We start from the raw sequence: 23349 nt of genomic DNA, 5'->3' as shown, positions 1-23349 counted from the left end.
TCTTAAAGGGTCAGCACCCTTCAAATATACAGTTTGGTTACAGGAGTCTGGTGAGCTGGGGATTTTCCAGCACCTTTTCCTATTTTGATCCTGTATACTTTATTCACCTTTAGCTTTTGCTAGCTTGTAATAAAAACTTAAAGCGCACCTAAACTCAGAAATTTCACTTTACATAAGAGTAGACAACTCCTTTATGTAGAGTAAAAATTTTTTTTTTTTTTTTTTAAGTGCAACACCCTTTTTTAAAATCAAAAAAAGGGTTCAGCGCCGCCCCCTAATTCTTAATCAGTGGAACTCAAAGCCTCCCAGGAGGCTCCTGGGTGCTCCTTCTGCGCATGCCGGAATGGTTCTTCTTGTGTACAGAGGTCCCCCAATATTGTTCATCAATCCGCCCTGACAAATTGAGAATGGCCACTGTATTCTCCAATGATTGTGAGTTCAATGCTCATTCATTGTCAATGAAAACGATCACAAATGTTTGTTTCCAGCAACAGAAATCTGATGTCTGTATGGGGCTTTACACCCTTTTCAATAAAGAAATTATATAGCCTGTATGCACTAAGATAAGACAATGAAGACATTTGGTTTTGCTGTTATCTGATAATCTCCTCCCTACACGCCTTCATGTCACATCAGCACTCATAAGGATACGTACACACTATTGTTTAGGTTTGAGCCTAAAGGCAACTTTTAAAAGACATTTAAAACATTTGTTTTCTATTTTATCTTTGCTTACTTATTTTATCTCTGCTTAGGGCTCAGGACCGATACAGACGAGAATCTGGTGTGTGTACAGAGCCTGTCGTCCATCGTCCGAACGACCATCCTGGCACATTCACGGACGATGGACGATGAAGGTTCCTAATGGGAAGTGAAGGGGGAGAGCGAGCAGCAGGGTGCCGCTTTGTCGTTCTCCTTCTCCCCTCTCCATATAGAAGAACAGTGCTGTATGTACAGCACTTGTTGATGCATCGTGCAGCAGTTTGTCATTTGAAAGGATCTTGAAAGATCCTTTCCAACAACAATTGTTACATCTGTGTATGCCTTAGATACAGAGAGGACTTTCTAAAAGAAGAACAGGGCCTTGTCTTGTTTATAAACAGCCTGAAGTCACAAAATAATCACTAAACAATGCAGGCTCAAAAATAGGCCCAGTGGTAACTATGCAAAAATATTGGGTGTTCGGGAGATGAACCCCCTGGCAAATAGGATTTAGTATAGTGGGTGTATGATATAAATTCAGATCATTCATTCCTTTTGTCACACTGGACACATATTTAATATGAATAAATTCCTGATAATCGATGTAGCATTTAGCTACAAGAATAAGCCAGCAGATGAAACCATTAGAAGTCTAGTCATTCTTCTGTTTTGCAATATCAAATATTGCCATATATATTTTACCATTCCTCGGAGTTTGTCAATGTGCATGTCTTCCTTATGCATAACAATGCATGGTTTGATGTCTGTTACTGCAATGCACATGCTGCATATATGTGAATGGCATCACAACACACATTACAGTAGCATTGAAAACACAGCAAAACATAATTGGGGCACATACTTTGCCTTGAGGTATGCTGCGATGAAACAAAAATGTCAATTTATAATTATGAATAGGCTTCCCTAAGCCAACATACATTGATGTGTAATGATACAATACATTGAGTGTAGCAAAGCAGAAAAGTCTGAATGGTCACTAAATATCTAATATTGCTGTCCAGAAAGAATTCCTGCTGTGCATAGGGGCAAACTACGTATATAAATGTTTTTGGGCATTTTTATGAAATGCAACTCAGCGGCTGCATGTAATATGAAGTGCATAGGTTCGGTGTTGTCAGCGACTTTTCACACATACATGTCTTAATGAAGTCCGGGTCCCCTGTGCAGGGTGTGCAGCTAACAGAATTAGGCATAAATAATGCAAGTTTCTAAAAGGAAGCATTCTAAGTGTTTCTAGTATACTCTGCACAGGCTGCATTCAACAAAAAGGCTCAGTAAAAGCAGGCATTTTGTGAAGCGGTTAATATAAATGGAGATATTGGTTGAATTTACATTAAATCTTCAGCCCTCCTACCTCTCAGTCACTCAGCACTGTACACTGTTCTGATGTCTGCATTTTCAAAATCAATTGCTTAGAAATCAGAATGCTTTATCACTCACCGTCTGCCATCTTCTTTCTTCTTCTCTTTGGTGTTCCAGTCTGTGGTCAACCTAATTGGCTAGGTCAGTATGACCTAACTCCTGCACAGGCCTTTAGGAGTTCACTCACCAACGCTGAACTGCACATACACAGCTCATTTTAACAGATGGCTGGCAATCAGTCAGGTAAAAATACTTATTGCAGAAGGGACATCACCCGACCCTTCTTTTTTTTTTTTTATATATATATAAATAAATATAAATATATAATAAATCCGTACCTGATCCCATATTTATAAAGTGGAAGTTGTATTGTCTAGACCAGTGTTTCTCAACTTTTTTAACATAGAAACCCCTTGAAATATCTTTCAGGTTTTAAGGGAACCCATTCTATAAATACTATATCAACACCTTACAGTACAAAAGCATAATGGTCAAAGGAAGAATGCCTCTTACATTGCTGGCCATTGGTAACAATTGTACCTTTACAGAAACCCAGAAAAGATCATTGGTGTCATGTAAACTGGCACAACTTGTTCAGGGGACTCCTAGCAACCATTGGAGGAACCCTGGTTGAAAAACACTGCTCTAGGATGACATTCTAGCATCTGTACAGATGTCCCTGGATGTTTTTTAACCTGCCACCATGCTGGATCATTAAACAAGTGAGCACCGAATGAGAACTATTGAAGCCCCTGTGAAAGTATCCGAAAAGTCTTTACATCCTTCGTATGTTACTTGCCTCCAATATTCTTCCGTGACAGATTTTCCCTCTCGGAGAATACATTTAAAGAGTGACTCAACTCTGCTAAACTCCCCTGTCACTTTCTACTTTCAATCTTCACCTGTGTTATTGGCTAGGCCAGGGTGATGTAACTCCCATGCAGGTGAATGGGAGTTCATTTGGTCCCAACATAAGCAGGGGAAGCCAGGACTGCCTGTTATCGTGGCAACCAATGTTTTTGACAGTTCTCTGGAGTGATCTGGATAGTAAGAATGTATATTGCAGAAAGAATATCGCCTCACCGTTTCTACAATAATGCCCTGCTCGATCAAACAAGTGAAATGTAAAACTTCTGCTTTGAGGGTAATAATATTTACCAATAGTAGCCAACAGATAACTGAAAGCTGGAAGAGTAACTTTCTCTAACTGCATATAACTAATTTGAAGGAGAACTGAATGGCAGGAAAGATCAGATCTCACAGACTGCTGTAAGAAGAGGTGGTGGTGGGACACACAGCCTCCCTATTTCCTAGCAGAGATAGGACAATTTGACAATTATACACAGTCTGCTGAGAAGCCGTGTCATACGAGTACAGTGTAAAAATACGTCAATGTATAATAAAACTTGCTATAAACTTGTGAAAAAATTGTGCTTTGTAAAAGATTAATTTGAATAACAGGTATTGCTGGAAGAACCTAAAATGATCATATTACAATGAAGAGCCAAGGAGCATTTACACGGGAGCAGAGTCATAATCATCATACAGTCACCCAAACACTATGAATAAAGGTGATAATTTCTGGTAATGGTAGAAGTAAGTTGTGTACAAATAAACAGGGAGCCAAGGGAGAGGGAGGACGAAGAGGAGGATGAGCCCTTCTGTATACTCACCATTACAAAACATAAGTTGTCATTTGTGTTATTAGGGCAGCTATGGTAGCACTAGATTTTCACCGGATACAATCATAAGTGATCATCTCGGGTAGGAAAATCTAGCTCCCATATGTTGCTTACACATGCTAAATTGTCATAGCCCAAGGCAATTATTCATGATCCTCCCGGACGAAAACTGGTGTCAGTGCAGCTGTCTTATCATGTTTAGTGATCCACTGGACCTCTAACATACGCTACAGGTTACAGGTGGGGATGATAAAGCAGAGCACCTATTGCTCACCCCCCCCCCCCCCCACTACATGGAACAATAGCAGTTTGTTCCTTCTCTCTCTAAAATCTTTTAACAATGACCAAACATTAAAAGTGAGCGTTTTTGCAAATCCAAATATTATGGCCAATTTTAATTAGTGATATCAAGTTTTTCTGTCCAGCAAGTTTATATAATTTATAGCGAACCTGTTATATCATCATACAATGATTCTGTACTGTGATCTCCCTCACTAATAATGAATGGCCTAAGTAGATTAATGACAGAACCTTAGTGTGAATAATTTATAGCTGATAATGACATTTTGTACACAGACTACACTCTGTGATGGTCCTGCATTTGCTCTAATATGAGTTGAGTGTACAAATAGGTAACCAGGACTATGTTAAAGTTTATTGAATGCCATCTGTAGATCTATATGGACCTGTAAGGTGAAACTTTCATTGATATTGTTGTAAGTAAACATTTTTTCCAAATACTGCTCACATGGTAGTTGTAGGGCATATTAACACCATAATGCAATAAGCTGCAACAAATGCATTTCTGTTCCTTGTATTTTGTTCTATTAGACATCCTGTTTTTGAATGATTGGGTTGTCAGTGCACCTTCCAAAAATAAAAGGTCCAGCATAATTTTGTTTTAGTGCAGAGCCACATAATACCTAAAGCTTATTCATCTGTTCGTTGTGATGCACTACACTGCAGGTATGCTGGGTGCTATTAGGTTTGCTTTGCAGCACGCTGTATTAGATTGTTTTTTGGAGCATTGCTATGCAAACCTAATGCACATGTTGGTCATGTTGCACTATGGTCAGTGTAATGGTGTGAACCAACCCTAAAATAATGTATTGGCCTTCTCTATAGATATGACAGAATTCAGAGAAGCTATAAACTGTATTCTGATGTTTGGGTAGAATGAAAAATCTCATTGCATGATAACTTATTTAAAAATGTTACAGAACACATTTGGTCATCTTTAATGCTTTCCTTCACCTGTCCTATGTGTTACACCACAAAAAATCCTAATAAAACAATAAAACCTTTACCTAATGCAGTGCACCATGTGCTGTTCTGAAATTCATGTGTGTTAGTGAGCCATTTTTAAGTTGGCACTACAACTGATCATACTGCAGAACACACATTAACTTGCAAGAAATCACACGTTACTGCAAAGTTTGTCATGTTTAACCAAATTCAGCACTGTCTATCCTGTAGCAGTTGTTTGGTGTGGTGAAACATCTAGGTGTTTGGACATATATGTGTGCAATAGATTCATTTTATTTTACAAACATTTACCATTTGTTTTGTGTTGTTCTCATAAGCTCAGTGCGATTGCACATTTATGTTTCCCTAAAATCGGGGTTTTATGTTCAGCCTTGTACATGTTGTTATAATTAGTAATGCTTTATTACTTACATCCAGCCGTATATAGCTCAGGTCAATGCTGCCTTTTGAGTAAGCATGACTCTGCAAGTCCCTGTGTCACTCCTGCTCACTATTCCTTTGTTGTCTCCGGTCCCTGCTGTATCCACTCAGAGGTGGTTCATGTTCTGTTTAGTTAATGTTGGCTTACAAATGAAAAACAGATGCAGGAAAATGTACATGTCTATAGCAACTAGTAAGACCTTTGCTTCCATCTTTCATACCTAAAATATCAATATTTGCTGGCTGGGTCCATGAACATGCACTCATACCTTCTTTTGTACTTGTTTTTCCCCTTTAACCCTCTATATAAAATATTAGTGCTTGTGGTTTTACTACAGATAACATTCATAGATTGTCAAATCCAGTGCTCAACGAGCAGCTCATTAAAACTCACGTTTCAGTAAAAAGTTGGTAGAAGTGGTTTGAATTCATAGGAACTTCAGCTCTGAGACCTCCCCCCACTACAATTTTGTACTATTTCTTGGCGTATTACTTTTTGTTTCAGAGTGACGACTTCACTTCTGACATCTTCGACATATTTCCCATCAATATTTGGTTCATGTAGACAGTAATATTTGGGCTGGACTGTTCATTTAAAAAAAAAAAGCTTGTAGTATAGCAATTTCAAGGCTGCTACTTTGTCCTTCTCAAATGATGGCTGCTTGGCTGTCTTGTTAAATAACGGCTTAAATATTTTACGAATAACTGGTTAGGAACAAATCAGGATTTCCAACTTTCCTAGGCCACATACTTGCCTACTTGGTGACTTTTAAACCATTGATAGCATTTTCTTGAGAACATTAATGACCCCTCTATAATTCTTTCTGTACATTTTCTTTAAGTCAATTATAAGGAGAACATAAAACTGCCCCTGGTAGACCTAAAAAATCTGGTAAACTGCTAGGAACCCAGGTTAAGTGTAAGAAAAGCCTATAGATCCTAAACATTGCTGATTGTATGGCGTGCACACAATTCATTGCAGCCATATTCACTGAACCCATATTGGTTCAATGTATAAAGTATCTGCCTTGTGCTTGACAGATAAAGAGCCAAGTCTGAATTATTTGTAGCCTTTTCCAGCCATATTAAACAACTTTTTTTTTTGGTCCCCTGAAGACAGTGAGTATTGCATTCAATCATATAACCAAAACTTTGAGACTACAATTTTTATTATTCCTAGGTAGGGCAATTCCACACCTGACTCATGGAAAGTCTGATTAATTGATTGAAATGCTTGAGTGTAATTATTTACTTTTCAAGATGTCATTATCCTAGCGTTTCACACGTTTTTCGTTAATGAGCTTGATTATTTAGACCTATTGCCTCATCTAGCATTGTATAATGTTACAGTGCAAGTTTTCACCTGGTATTATGCCTTTAATTAAAGTTATATTACAGGAGCCATTCATACATAATCCTTGAAAAAAACCTCAAATGTGCATCTCACAACACCAATATAATATGTGGTGTGCTTGGTACAAAGCCTGCTCCTTCTAATATTGCTCTGGTGGGATTACGGCTAGAACCTAATCCTGAAACTAAATGGCACTATCTTTTGTATTCTGTTTTATGCATTTATGTCTGGATTTGTTTAAAACTAAACCACCTTCCTAATCAGATTGGATCAATAAGGCTTACTGCAGGCTGGAGACAAAATTAGCCTTGCAACGCACTTAAACTGCAAGAGTTAGGCTACGTACACATGCACAATAATTGTTGACGACCGATCGGCCCATAATCTTTAACAAAAAAAAGTGCACAACGACTGGCCAACGACGCCGTTGAACAAGGAAAGTTGCTGTAAATGAGCGACTGTCCTGAGGGATCTGATTGGGGGACAATCGTTTGCAATATCTTGTGTGCACGGTCGTTCAAATGATCGTATCAAGTGTGTTCATTATTGGTGGATTATATTTGAACGATCGTATCATTACAGCATGTACAGAATCGTGCACTATATGATGGTTCAAAGTAATTGTTGATTGGTCGTCAATCATTTGTTTTGCAATGACAATTATTGCACGTGCATGTGTACGTAGCCTTAGGTGCTCTGTTTTTGTCTAGAGGATAAAGATCAAGGTTAATTACCTATTTTTTCCCCCCTCACTTCTGGAGAAACTTGAAATAATGTAAGTGACCATATTCTAATCCTCTTAGATAAAAAGAATAAGCCCTTTTAGTGAGGGCACCAAGAAGATCAAACTTGTATTGTTGAATGTATTGCTCTAAAATTCCAAAACCATGCAGTTAAGTTAGTTGGCTTCCACCCCAAAAAATTGTCCCTAGACTGTGATAAAGACATATGACCTATGGTAGGGACATTAAGGTTGCGAGCTCCTTTGAGGGACAGTTAGTAACATGGACTTTGTTTAGTGATGCATAATTTGTCAGTGCTATATAAAAACTGTGTAATAGTAATAATAATGACTTGACACCTTTTATTAAAGTACTTTTTGTACTCTTGTACACTTTAAATTGGATTGGGACACCACACCCAGCATTCAGCAATATGTATGAAACTGTCTGATCTAAACTTTCTGTTTGCAACTATCTGTTTCATATGAAGAAACATGGGGGAAGTATTTAAGGTCACTTCATTTATGTGAGCACTGCTGCACAGCTTCTGTCTGGCAGCCTGTGCTATGGGGGCTGCAGTGGAGCTGGATTCCCAAAACCCTCTTCTTGTCTGGACATCTACACAGAGCATCCAGGTCTGTTACTACCTACAGCTAACAGAGGGAACAGGGAATTAAGCTGTCTGTCACTGGGTCTATGGGGGAGCCTGCTCCGGGCTTGGTGTAAGTGGTGTATCTTTTTATTCAGGGGTTTAGGGGATTGTAAGCTCTTCCAGACACAGTCCTCTCCTCCTGTGTCACTGTGTCTGTCATTTGCAAACCCTATTTCATTTACAGTGCTGCAAAATATGTTGACACTATATGAATACTGTTTATTAATAATAACAAATGTGTGTTTTAAAGTCTCGCCTGTTGACTCCTGTTAAACTTTAGGCATGTGGTGGAAGGCAAACAACTTCAACCCTGCACTGTATGGATTAGATGTCTATTGAGCCGGGGTAAAGAGTATTCCTTATTACTCTCATTGCAAACAAGATCTCTGAAGTTGCTTCATTTTGCTGCTTGCCCGGGCGCAACTCTTTGCACTACAGTTTTTTTTGTCCAGGTCAGATTAATTTTAGCAGCAGGTTTTCTATCAGTGATTTCTCTTTGTGGTTTATTAACCATGTAAAACAATTTCTTCAATAGATTTACAGGTCTTCTAAAAATTTGAACATTGTACTGTTGGGTAAGCTGTAAATCAAAGCAATGTAGATATCCTGTAACCATGCAGCCTCTCTGTGCTCCTTCTGCGTGTCTGTGCATGAACATAATCACCTGAAAAATAGAAGTTCCCTGCAACGATCTGTCAGATGCATATTGAGTAGGATAGATGATGCTGTAAACAAAATAGTCTCACTGAAAATGTTGCTACAAGGTACAATATGTATAGTACAAATATGGTACTATACATAGCATAATATATATGTATATATAATAGAATCATATATATGGTATATATTGGTACTGTATATGGACACTTCTTTTGTTCCATGCATTAGAAAAAGTATTGAAAGTTTGAAAAAAACTAAAAAAAAGTGTAGCAGTGTAATAAATTATCTATGAATCAGAATGCATTTATTGTCAAACTTTGTGTAACATAAATCCATTTAAGTATGAAATATGTCAAGTTGGAAATAAAACAATCACTACAAAGTCTTTACAATATTTATTTTTAGGATGTTGATTTATTTCAATGCAGTTTTTAATTTCTTGATAAATAGTTGATGAATACATCCTGTGTGGATATATTAATTTTTTCCCCATTATTTTCTGCAGGAGAACGCGATCCATGCATGGACCATGCCCAGTAACCACGTTTGGACCAAAAGCCTGTATGCTGCAGAATCCAAAAGCGATCATGTGAGTCCTTACTGGGAAAAAAAAAAAAAAAACATGATTAGAAATCTAAATACAATCTGTATTATACTTTATGTCCGCTTTGTTCTTAATTCTAGAAGTACTTTATTTAGTAATGCAATGCAAGGTACAGTAAGGGAACATTCCACAAATGGCTTTTCTGTATCTCATGTACATTTGTCCTATCAGTTGCTTCTATAAACTTGAATGGGAATGCTTTTCAAACACCTTCTGAACAGTAAGCAGTTAAATAATATTTTAGGAGCATTTATGAGGAAGAAGTACAAACCAGTGACATGTTTCTGCTTCCTGTACCCTTCCATTTTTTGTGCAAGACAATTGCAACCCTAAACAAATGCTCCAGCATTTTGCATTTTTGCAAAGCTGTTCAAATTTGGCACTACTTAACTGGTTGTCCCATGACTTACCTACTGCCAATGTGAACAAGTCCTTACTGTCTAAGGAACACTAACAATTAGTAACCAATCAGAATATTTACTTTATATTTGTTGTCAGCTTTAAAGTAAATTAGAATTGCTAGGATTCTTCCACTTTAATTATAGTCATCAACATATTCCATCATTTTTTTTACAAAAATACAGAAAAATACTGGGCATGTATGTTTTTAAAAATATTAAAGTAGTACTTATGGATCAGCCTTTCTCAACATTTTTAACATGGGGGAACCTCTGCTTCAATTACTAAACTCACAGCTTGACAGTACATTAGTGTGGTGGTCAGTAGAAAGAATGCCTCTTGCGTTGCTGGCCAGTGGCAAGAATGCCAATCTTACATATAGCTAAAATGATCATTTGTGTCACTTAAACTGACCTTAGAAGCACAAATTGTTCTTTGCTCAAGGAACCCCTAACAACCTCTGGATGAACCTTAGATTTCCATGGAAGCCGGATTGTGAAACATTGTTATAGACATACAATTATCTGAGTTATCCTTTAGTTTATCTCAGAGTTACAATTCCTGTTAACATTTCCTTATTGGAAGATTTGTGACATTAGACGATCCTATTTATTGATTGACGTGGTTGCTTCTTACTTTTTAACTGATTATCAATTTCAGTCAGTATAAAGGAAGAGATGACATTTATGCGCTTGGCTCTTGTTTTCTTTTGTGACCGTTTTATGCTTCTGAGGTTTGTTCTGCAATGCACACAGTCGAAAATCAGAATATTATTTGTTGGAGAAAGTAGTTTATTGGGGGGATAAATAGCTCAAAGCAGGTATAGAAAAACCACAACTCAATGCATTTAAATTTTTGACAAGCAACACCTGTATCTGAATCTGTATTTACATTAGGCTTCTTCCATTCTCCTACACAGCAGCCCTCAGATTGAGAGAGAGGATCAGCACTAGGAGAATCAAACAAAGTGGTGATGGAATGAATGTGAGCAGAATAGATGGCTTGTCCTAGAGAACCCACACTTTTACTGTCCATGCTGCAGGCAGGAAGGTGACACTCCTTAACAACTTCACATAGTGCCTGTGCTGTTTCACAAAGAAGCAGAAAAGTAACTGAGCAGAGTTTAATTTTTTCTGTTTTAAATAGTTATATTAAAAGTATTATTTTGTATATATTTACCAGCTAAAAGTAAACTAAGGCAGCTGGTTCCTCTAGAATATTCTGCAGCTGGGCATGGAAATAGACCCTATAGCAGGGACATCACAATGCAAAGACTGCTATGCACCAATGTGATTTTTTTCTGCTATTCCTCTGAGTTTATCTGAAGCTGTGATAAACATTGTCACAGAATTGCATTGCTGTTAGCATCTTGTAGATGATGGTGTAAACACAGGCACACAGTTCGCAAAGGTGAAAGGAACCGTAATGCCACACGATTTGTTAATTATTTGCTCTAGGATTTCTTTTAAAAAAGAAACATATTAATGAAAAATCTGTCTTGGGTTGGGGAAAAACATAAGACTGAAAGATCTTTCTACAAAATTAGGACATGTGATGCAGTGATTGTAGATAATGTCAATTTACTATTACCATTTTTTTTTTCGCATTCATTTTGTTGACTTAACCATGACTTGCAAGTTAAGAAACAATCTTGTAGTAAGTGCAATGTCATGTGCACACTAATAATTGTTTAGGCCTTGCTCACCTAGAAACTTGCTTTGTATTGGGAATATTACTGTTTTCCAACAGCTGGGGCAATGAAAGTAAATGACACTTCCCAGTAGTCAGTGGTGTGTAGACTTTCTTATTGTATAACACAGCAAACATAGGCTTGGGAGTGGACTTGTCTGACATGCTCCACTGTACACTAAAGCTGGTGGATCATATATTATTAGATTCCAGAGCTGTAGATATAGTGGTATGAAGAAACATGATCTCCAGCCAAATTTTCATTTGCCTAGGGTGTCTGCACTGATACATTAATATCAGTTTACATATTTGTGACAGGTACACTTTAAGGTGATGTCATCCAATACAAGTATACAACAAATGCAAAGATACTGGCACAAAACCATAATAAGTTTTGTGTTTCTGTGGTACTACTGTTTCCTGCTTGATTTTGTATTTAAAACAATTTTATTGGTTTTTCAATGGGTTTTTTACAGCATACATGGGGGGAAAATTGAGATAGTCACAAAACAAAACCTGCTTGATTTTATAGGGCACAATAGTGAGGTGAGGATGGCCTATGGAGCCATAAAGGGCAGCAAGAGCCAGACATCCTACACATGACTAGTAAAGTCAAAAAATTGGGTCAGAACTTTCCGCACAGTAAGTAAAGTCAAGCTCTGAACATAATTAGCTTAACAAATTTACAGCAGCCAAACATTCCTGTTCTTTGGAAGCAAGTGGTCACAATGCAGACACACTTGTATTTCCTGCAAATCTCTTTAGTTTACGTGCTGGAATTAGTGGAGCTTTTGCAGTGCTTTCTGACCTGTTCGGATATAAACACTGCGAGTCTCATAAACCCCCGAATTAGGGGTTTGCCTCCGCCTCCTTCCCCTCCTCACAATTCAATAAACACACAGTATTAGGCTCCATTTTGCAAATGGTGAGGAGCATAAAGGAGCTCTGTGGTGTATGCGCCCGGTAACTTTTACATCCGAAATGGTCAGGAAGCACAGTGAGACGTGTGCCTGCACAGAGGCTATTGGCATTTGATGAACAGAATGGTTTCGCTGTTGTAAACTTTTTAAGGTATTCATGAGCAAAGTTGGGCTTTACTCATCTACTCTTCAACAGACCTTTTTTCCAGTGTCTAAGGCCTAACCCTGACAAGATATTAGGAGAAACTACAATTGATATGAAGAGACCATAGACCTATTCTATAGAGATGGCAACAGTGGTCTGTTGTGCCTGCATACCTTGCTGTCCCCAATAACTATGATCACTCTTTTATAATAAAGGTGACGGTACTGTTGGTCCTCTAGCCTATTAGAGAAATTTTGCATCAAATTTGATAGACATAACCTGTCCAGATGATACATTAGTAACCTTTGATGATAGTGTGATGTTGTAACGTATTGAGGTTGTACATAAAACTATATAGTTATTTATACATTTTTAATAGGTCAAATATGTAGCAGAATCTGTTTGTTTGACCAGCTATAGCGCAGCTCACTTATCCATCATATCATATCTGTCCAAATGGCGGAATCTTCTATTGTAATATGAGTGATTTTTTTTTAAACCTGTCAGGTTAGACCTGTTTAGGAGGAGAAGCTACCACACACAGGACTGAGTCTTAAAAGATCACCCATGTATATTTATTGTTTTTTTCCCCAATGTAAAAATAAACTTAAAGTTTTCAACTTGTAGTAGGATAGGCTGTCATTGCTGGCCCTAAATTTACTAGGTTCCTGGCTGCCTTGCTGATATATTGGTCTGGAAGGTGACATACTTGTTGCTGGTCTGTGACAGGTCTGCTAATATTTTAAGGAAGTTAGTGTTGTAGCTGGCAAAACTGGTACCTCTGCAACTTTGCCAACATTTACCTCCTGTTATGCAGACTGCAGTAATTTTGTGTTAGACAATAATCATAAAACAGCCAAGCAAGATTTTTTTTAGCAGTACCAGTGATTGATCTGGCTCTTGGAAATGTTCATTATGATCCCCTGGTATATTTAAGAGGACAGAAGTTATTGGAACCAGGGCCAAGAACAGAAGTACATCTGAAACTACATGAATAGGACTGGGGGCGGCAATCAGTTTTATGATTTGTTGAACAAGTCTTTGTTGATCCTTCAAGTATGGGGGCAAATTTATTGACATCCCTCTGATGAGAGAGGTCATTAACTAGTTTTAGAGAAAAGAACCACTTTTTGTCCTCTGCGCCCCCTCACCATATCCCTCTGTTTTTCTCTTGTAATTAGATTCTATGTATACCCCTAGGTAAATAAACCAAATCCTTATTTTTATCAGTTGCTCTTCATCAAGGTACCACAAAAGCTGTACATTCTACAGTCAGTGAATACTGAATTTCTATTGCTTTAGGACATGTGTGCTTGATGTCAGCAGTCTCAATTGAATTAGTAAAACTTACATTTGAAGTAAATTTGTAACAAAATTGGGCAATTTCACTGTGTTGAAAAGTTTACATAAGCAGGGTTCTTCCTATAAATATTACAGTCACAATAATTGGCAGATCTAGAGATAAAAGCAGCCCAAAACCAATGCAAATCTTGACCTATAAAAGTCTATGGTCCCCCTCAACTTTTCCCAATGGGCATTGATTATACTCTGCTTTTGTGTTTATCATCATCTGTTCTGTTTGAATTTAAAGTTTATCACAGATTTACCCCAAAGCTGCTTGACTCACTGTAGAGTAACACAACAATTGTCTTGAATTGTCTTGAGTTGTGTGCTTTGTTTATGGATTAATTGGGTCTTTACTAGTAAACTTATTTATTTCCCGTTTACTCATCCGATGTAAATTTACTTTAGATCCACTGATCCTGTAGTTGGTATCCTTACAAAATATGTTGGTGGGACCCTTTATTATGATGTTTTACCTGCATATGTTTATTTCATGTCTGGCTGGCTAAGCTTTTGGCCCAGACATTTTCTTTTGTTTTGAATCCAAAACTTAATATAGGTTTATATACAGGCGTGACGCATGGGAATTACTACCACATTCTGCTGAAGATTTGCCAACCCAAAATAAACGGGGTTCATGTATTAGGATTGATTCCAGCTGTCTGATTTGTGGTGCTTTCTAAACATTGTATTGTTTGTCCACACTGCCTCTCATCTTTTCCTTTGTTGTATTGTGTTGCTGGCAGGAACATGACCACAGGCCCCTGAGGTTGGCCAGTCATATATGTAGGATCCAGCTACGGATTATTTTTTATTTGGGAGAATGCTCTTCAAACATTTCACATTTGTATACACCCCTCCCTTTCAACGTGCTATTGGGAGCACCAATTATACAGAAGCAAAGCACAAAAAGACTGATTAATCATGAATTCCCTGCTCTGTTTCCAGACTCGGACCTATGGCATGCTGGGAATAAAAAAGGCAATACATTTATTTTTTTTAAAAATCATTGATGTTAATGTTAATGTATAAGTGCAGTAAGGCATAAAAGTTAGTCATAAATCAACTTACAGAGAGGTAAACACTTTGTGTTCTATTCACCTTTGTGAATGGTTTAGATTGAGTGTATGTGTAAATTATATATTCTAATTGAAACCTACAATTATCTTGACTCATAAAATCCCAATCAGTCTTTCCTCCTTTGCTTCTGTATCATAAATTCTTCTAAAAGGCAAATAGTATGAGAGGGGTGTATACAAATGTGTAATGTTTAAAGAGCAAGTTTGCAAGTAAAAACTATTTGATAGAAAAAACTCTGTAACCTGGTATTTGAGACCACGATGTACATTTCTGCATTGCCTCCATGGTACTAGTTACAGCAGCTTTTCTCAACCCTTTTCCCATGGGTTATCCCTTTAAAATAATTTCAGATCTTTAGGGAACCCCTGCTATAATTACTTTATCCACAGCTCACAGTACAATAGCTTGGTGATCATTGGCAGGAATGCCTCCTACATTGATCGCCAGTGGGAAGAATGCCATCCTTACAGCTAAAAAGATTATTGGTGTCACTTAAACTTCAAGAGTCACACATTGCTCATTGGCCAAGGAACTCTTGGCAATCTCTGGAGGAACCTTGGTTGGGAAACACTGGGTTAGAGTGAAAGTCTTTTATCCTTTAAACTTCTTAATGCATCCCTTTCCTGTGTTCTACCCAGCCCCTTTTAGCTAGGTGCACCACCGGCACCTTTCAGTAACCACGTGGCTGTTTTTGGGTGGTTACTGAGGAGTTGGGTCACAAAAAAAGGGCTGCCACTAACCTACAATTTCTTCCCACCCAGCTCAAAAAAACTGTGCTGAACACTGCTTTTAGTGTCTTAAGTGCACAGCAATGTCAATTCAAAATGCTTTAGGTATCTGCTCATACCATAGGTTAGCAGGGGATTACTGTGTGACTATACGTGTACCCTACACCTAGCTATACCTGGCCGCAAGTACTTACCCAATCCTAGCACTCCTTTAGTGTAGGGGGATGCTAAAACGTGTCATCATTTATGTTTTTTCTGGTTGATGTATATCAGATTTTTTTTCAATGATAATAAAAGAAACTTTTCCACTGAATTTTCACCATCATTATATTGACTTGGTTTCCATCAATAGGTTTCACATGAGCACCGATGACATTTCCTGGTTGCATTTCCCTTAATAAATTGGGGTTAGTTTGCTAATACAGATGAGGCTGCCCTCCTATTATTTGATGTTACCATTTCCTTATAATAAAATACCATGTGACACTATCCCTTGTCATTGCCGTATTTAGTTTATAAAGTGATCTTCTGGTCCTTATAAGGACAGCCCAGGTTTTTTATGTGATGGAGATCCTGAGCCATTACCTTATCTGATTTATAATGTACACTAAGCTTCGTCCAGGTGTTTATTGAAAGCTTTCCTTGTAAGAACCGAGTCACCCCACCTGGTGCTACAGCAGGACAGATCCAAGGCGTTGATGAAAGGGTTGGCTGCTAGGTGGAATTCCTTCCACTGAAATGGAAACCTAGGCTCTGTTTCATATTCATTAAAATCAGTGAAGGACAAGCTTACACATTCCTGAGAAGCAACTCCAAGCAAGAGGTGAAATCAGTCAGTGAACTGTTAACGCTATTTGGCGACCGTATCAGCATTATGGGATGATCGGTCAATTTATCTAGAAGTGGAAGTTCTTAGGAAATATAAATCCCCCATTCCTTTTATGCTAAATGATTAAAGATCAAAAGAAATAAAGTTCCCCTTCGACTGGTGCTGATCACATAACAGTCGACTGTTCTCGTTTGAGATCACATGGCTAAAATTCTGGGCAAGTATGGTCATGTGACTGGCCCGCATGGTCACCCAGCATGCCTGATCATTCCATAGGAGAGATGGCTGGCAACCTGCAATAGGTGTTTTTAGGAATACCGTGCCTGAATATACACGTGGTTGGATTTAAATTATATTTGTGCTTTTAGGGTGCAATTCATGATTGAAGACAACAGTAACCACAATTAGAATTTCTGGTGTGAAGAGATGACTGATGGGAAATCATTCCAGTGGGCCACAGATTGCCACAATACCCCCCCCCCCCTCCCCCAGTAAACAGAGACAGGAAGTAAGGTGAAATCTCCCTGAGTTTATTAAACAGGGTCAGAGTTTAGAGGCAACTGAATATTCCAAGAATATCATTTACAGCAACATGTTTTTTTGTAATATGAGTAGTCCTACTTCTTGTTAATTCAACCTTTGGAACGATAACATTGCTTTGTCTACACAGATTGATTCGCTAGCACTCATGTTTGAAATTTACATTCATTTCACATCAGAGCATTTTTGGATGCCAAAAAACATGAAAATTCCTAAAAATGTAGGCACTCCAACCACCCCTATTGAAACGAATAGGACAAATAAAAGAATTTGTGGACATTTATATGTTTATGGTTATGTTATGGTTATTCTTCTCTGTCACATAGTTTGGCTACATACGTGCTTCAGATGATTCTCCTCTAATAATTGCCTCAGGGTTGATATCGGACGAGAATCTGCTGTGTGAATATCATACATGTATGTGCCATGTTTAGGGGTTTCTGACTGATGATCAGAAAATATTTCCTGTATTTTCTGATTTGGTCATGTGTAAAGGGCCTGAGATCCAAATGGAGAAAAGTATTTCCCAATAATCAGATGGCCAACAATTGCCATGTATGGTTGACAAAGTAACCAATGCCGGTCGTATTTTATGCGTGTCACTCTGATCTCATCTGTGTATCTTGTGCCAGGAGATGGTCAATAAGAACATTTTATAGTTTTTACTTCCTGTTTTACATTGGGTTAGAAGTAACTCTGTAAAAGGCAAGGCAGGTTCATGACCATTTTTAGTCTAACTTCTTGAACAAAGGTGTGTCTGTGCTGCCTCACCTGTTCAGTGTTGTTAGTTTGGATCTCAGTAAATTGCTGCTGGAATTTCATGCTCACTTCCTGTTATTGCAGAACAATACATCACTACCTTCCTGTAGGATATTACTTGTGTGAGAGTCCAGTAATTACTGTTATAATGACCTCATAACACTAATAAATTTTTCAGAAATTTGAATGTTGCAGCCTGGTGTGATTTTTCTTCTTCCTCAATGCGGCATTTCCAGATTGTCCAAATGTTAACCAGGACATAAAACATTTGACTTCATTAATGGATGCTGATAACATGACACAGGAATGGTATGATTTTGGGAGTGTTAGAGTCACTTTTACCTTTCAACACCCTGCAGATTGAGCGCCCGTCTCTTACCACCCACCCTTGGTGATCACTAGGCTCTCAGGGCTCTTTACATCATAAAAAAATTGTTGTCTCTTCGGATACGGATTAGACGGCATAAAATCTGGTTTAATTTTGCCTACATCTGTGTAACCCTGAGGTCATGATAGATTTGATTTATCCCAGTAACGATATGGAAGCTTGCTGAATGATGAGACTGCATTGATGAGACCGCATGATGAGAACCTAGAAGTGAAGTTAGGGTGATACTACCAGGTAAAGTACGGCTATTCTATCCCGTGTTAAGCGTGGCATTTATTGCTACTTCATGTCCCTTGTTTTATGACTGATTATGGGGGAACTCTGCTGTCTGTTGTTTCCCCCTTGTATTCCATTATTTACAAATTTCTGCAGGAGGGTTAAGACTTCATGGTGGGGTTGAGCATCTCCAGAACTCTATCTATGTGAGATCTATATCTGCAGGGTATCAAGTGGTAAATAGCCTCTGACCCTTCCAAATTATGTAACAGTGCTCCAAAAATCTGAATTAAAAAAGGTAATTTGTCTCTACTAATTTAGTGTCCAATACCCTACAAATCCGAATGTTCTCTATCCCTTCCTGCAACCTAGTGAACCTACGTGTTGCAGATGTGTGGAACTTCTACTTTTTAACAAACTGGGTTGTCATCTTTCTGAAGTTGTTTTGTGGCTGAATCCCACATCTAGATACAGAGATAAAATACATGCTAGGGAAAAAGTTTTACTGTTCAAAGAATATGTTTTTGTCAGTTCAATCCAAAAGCCTACCAGACACCACAGCAAGGTAGATGACTGGACAGCAAAAGAACGTCAACAGATGGTAACTCTTCGGAACATCAGCAGAAGGAAAAAGTTACCCCTTTACTCAATCTGCCCTTCGTTTAGCATGTCAGTACATTTGCCTGCAGCACAACAGATTGGCTTCCAGTTTTGACCTTTTCTTTTACTAGTCTTAGCTTTGCTGTAAAGGGGATTACTGGAGTCCAGCTGTAAATCAGCAAACAGCCCACAACTATGTACACATGCTAGATTATTGTTTAAAATATCAATCAGAAATTGATTATCACTGTGACTATCAATCAGAAAGTGATTACTGATCACTGTGATTCTCGGCTCCAACAAGCAATCCATCTGGATGTATTCACTGTCTGTCATCCACTATTGTATGTGTAATAGGCAATGACTGATCATACTCACAATCACACATGGCATTTTTCCCCTAGCCACTCTCTTCGCTCCTCCAATGACTTCCTCACTCATAACCTCATCACATGCACAGCTCCAATATTTATTTGGAGCTGCACCGTCTTCCTCGTCCTATTCGGCTTGCTCCTACTTGCCTACCCATCTTCTGTCTTTTGAAGCCCTCATTACTTCTCACCACTCCATATCTCCCCTCTTATTGTGTGATACTTCCCCCAGCTCTTAGATTGTAAGCTCTTTGGGGCAGGGTCCTCTCCTTCTGTGTCACTGTGTGTCACTCTGTGTCACTCTGTGTCTGTATTTGTCCGTCATTTGCAACCTCTTCCTAATGTACAGCGCTGTGTAATATGTTGGCGCTATATAAATCCTTTTTATTAATAATAATAATAATAATAATAATAATAATATAATGGCATTCAGTGTTCTGGGGTAGGTGGTCAATGGTGAAATGTACCTGATCTTTCAATGATCAGTTAAGTAAATTGTACTTACGACCTCTGTAACGATTGCGTCATTGCTGTGGTTTTAGCATTGTGGGTTTGTGTGTCGTTCATTGGGAACATCTGTTCATCTGATCATTCATTTGAACAATTATCTAGCCTGTGGATGTAACTTAATACCCCCTCTGAAACACTCATCTTGTTTATTTCTTTGCTTCACGGGATGTTTTTGAAAAATGTGATCACAAATTGCTTCCCTTTAGTGTAAATGTCATAAGAAATGAGTTGGTTTGCTTGCTGTGAGCACTTCTTCCAGCATGCCCAGGCAGTAGATCTGTGTGCACAGGGAATCTTATCTCCTACACGGATATAATACCAGGCTACATCTTCTTACACTAGAATTCAGTCTGGATATGCAGAGTACAGGTGTGTGGGATAGATAAAGCACTTACTTCCTGATGTGCGTTGCAGCCAATCAGCTGGTGCGATGATCCTTTTGTACGGTGAATGCATGTTTTCCCCACCTGACTAATACAGCCGCTCTCCTCCTCCTACTGGGCAGGTCCAGTTTTATGTAATGTGCTCTGTCAGTCTTAAGAGGCATTGCTGTGGCTTCAGAGCCGGATTCCAGCACCCAGCAACTGTCTGATACACCTGACGAGCCCCAGGGCTGCAGGTCACACCTGTCCGCTGGAACTTTTAAAGCTCTTCAGACTTTTTCTATTACTTGAAGCTTTCCACGGCTATTGTACCGGAGTGGAATGGCAGAGTATTGCACTTTCTCAAAGCAAAATCTTTCAATCCTTCAACGACATAGGAACACGTGAAGCTGTTTTCACTTAGTCCTGTGGGACAGACCACTACAATCAATCTGGTTTTAGCAATGACTTGGGATTGCTGCCACTTCCAGGCTCTTTTCCTGCCCTCTGTGTTCCGCTGCAAATTTTTTTCCTTTCTTTTTTTTTATTTTCTCATTCCAACTTCTTCATAATGTTGTGCAGCCTGTAGCATCCCACTTCTATCAGGAATCCGCAGCTTCACAGACGGTTTATGCAAAGCACCATGAAGATTCTTGACAAGCTGAACCCCCGAAACCTGCCCAGAAATAACTGGCAATGGTTAGTATCCATCTCCGCACTCAGGAGCCCTGGGTTTTGCCTCATCAGCTTTAACAAGTACATGATGTGAGCAGAGTTGTTGTATTGAAGCGGTGGGGGGTATACATGGATATCAGGGCAGCTATCCAAGCCTGGGTTATCTCTGCTCGGGCACTGCTTATTCTGCAATTGTCAAAAACATCTGATTTAACCAGAAATTGAACTGCTGAAAAGGGATGGGCAGCAATGTGTTTGTATGCTTTGTGTGTGTGTGAATTTTATTTTGGGTTGCCATTTTTTTTTTAATAAGGTCTTGAAAGTTTTTTGCCAGAATCATGCAATGACTTTATTGTGTTGATTAGGGTTATAGAGTTTTAGTTACTGTTTTATGATGAGATGTAAGTCCTGTGTTAGGAACCAGCAAGCAGAAAATATGTTTTCATTGACAGAATTGGATAAAGATGAATAATATTACAGTTCTGTATACTAACTAGAGAGAAAAGTGGTATTATTACACAACTGTGGAGGTGAGCAGGCATTGTGTTATGTAAGGGGACCCAATGTTGAGAATTGGTAACAGTTGTAATTTAGGATAAATCATATGAGATATAGTTTAGCTTATTTTCATAATTTATTACACCACTTTATTAAGTCAGCCTTTCAGATGCCCCTCTAGGCTTTTGCATCAATTGATGTTTACTTTGCATAAATTTGTACCCCGGGTGTGTTTATTAGTATGGACTACTGTTGACTTTCTCACTGCCATTGAATATGAAATATGTCATCAATATTCAGATATACTTTTAGATTTTTAAGTTAGAAGGGACTACGATGATTACAATTTCTAGATCTTGCTGAAGTAAAAAAGTTGGGAATAATTTTGAACATATCTTGTGCAAATGTTTTAAGACCTATTTGTTTAGTACCTGTGTTGGGTTGCTTAAAGGGAATTTTTATATATATATATATATATATATATATATATATATATATATATATATATATATATATATATATATATATTAAACACACATGCCACACAGGTTATAGTTTACAGTGTTATTGTGCAATTCTATCCATCTACTGTTTACAAGTCCTCCACTCACTAATTGTCTATAATTTACCTGAATATCCATCTATTTTTAGTAGGACTTTTTTCCTATTGCAAAGGGCTTGTTTACCCAAAACTAATTTTAATGAAAATGAATCTTCTTTCCATTTTTTACAATTTGTACAGTTGGAAGACAACAGTGATGGGACTGAGTTTTCCTCATTGACCTTTTCCCATTATGTGTGTGTGTGTGTGTTTTTTCATTTGTTACTGTTTTTACTGTTTAGTGTAACATAAGTGAAAAGAGAAGCAATGACCACCACCGAAGGGAGGACCTGGGTGTTGCGGCAGGGAGGATCTCTTGATGATGAGCAATAATGAGCTCTAGATTAGCGTTCTAATTTTCCGGTATGGATCCAGAAATGCAGAGCACTGACATCACATCACTGTAATTACAGCAGGTTATGTCAGTTCAGGTTTGTCCCTTTGAAGAGGTCTTATGACAAGTCCATCTCACAAAGTCCTCTCCAAATGAGAAGCTTCTGCTTGTGGCATTAAGTGTGAGGTTTATTGAGCTGCAGCTGTTTCCTGCATTGTTTAGGCGACTCTGCTCTACACAAATATCTGTCATGCATTGGCACATGGGCATACATGGGTACTGGTAATCGAATAAGGTGGTTCGCAAACACATCCCAGATTATCAGGGGGATTAGATTGACTAGATTTAATCTGCCAACAGTTGTGCTGCATAAAGGATGCAGCAGAATCCTGCAGCACAAATCAGTTCGTGAGAAGATTATTGTCTATTGGTAGATCCATTGCATGGCACTGAAGATGATGCCATGCTAGGTCCATCTAGGCATCATGTTCTTCATTGCTACCTTCTAAGCAGTATTTTGATTTGTGGTCCAAGAGCCAGGGCTGCGTTCTTTAAGATGTATTTGCATTTTATATCGGTTTGACAATTCTATGTTCATGTAAAATTCTTTCACATTATGCAGTTGAGTTCCTTTTGATTTGCATTGGGCCCCTTCCCAATAAATCCACTTCAGTCTGCTTTTTTAGTTCCAACTGATTGCTTCAAGGAGAGAAGTAATTCTGACACAAACAATAGCCCATACACACAAAGTTTCCAGCATGCACAAGTGGATGAAGTGGATCTAGCAGGACTCAAAACTTTGATTGCAGACAGCCAGATCCCACCATATGTTACCAGGTATAAGGTACCTATACAGAAAGTCAAATAATTGCTTATGCAATGGTATGACAGTCCAGCAGTGTGTGGAAATGTTCAC

General features: G+C 38.3%; 1 protein-coding gene across 8 annotated transcripts in view; it reads left to right on the top strand.

The window, feature by feature from the left end:
* The window catches only part of NADK (NAD kinase), a 57614-nt gene that overhangs the window by 13906 nt on the left and 20359 nt on the right, over window positions 1-23349 (top strand). For 4 of the 8 annotated variants that reach the window (XM_072427068.1, XM_072427071.1, XM_072427070.1 and 1 more), the window contains exon 3: window positions 9347-9430. In XM_072427068.1, coding sequence (XP_072283169.1) covers window positions 9347-9430 — 84 coding nt within the window. Of the gene's footprint in view, window positions 1-8063; window positions 8252-8494; window positions 8527-8612; window positions 8634-9346; window positions 9431-20484; window positions 21025-23349 lie in introns of those variants that run through there. The other 4 variants (XM_072427072.1, XM_072427073.1, XM_072427074.1 and 1 more) reach the window with 4 other exon arrangements.

The sequence above is a fragment of the Pyxicephalus adspersus genome, chromosome 11, assembly GCF_032062135.1.
Source record: "Pyxicephalus adspersus chromosome 11, UCB_Pads_2.0, whole genome shotgun sequence".
Lineage (NCBI taxonomy): Eukaryota > Metazoa > Chordata > Amphibia > Anura > Pyxicephalidae > Pyxicephalus > Pyxicephalus adspersus.
Note: the sequence above shows the minus strand (reverse complement) of the source record. Positions and strands in the feature narration are given on the sequence as shown.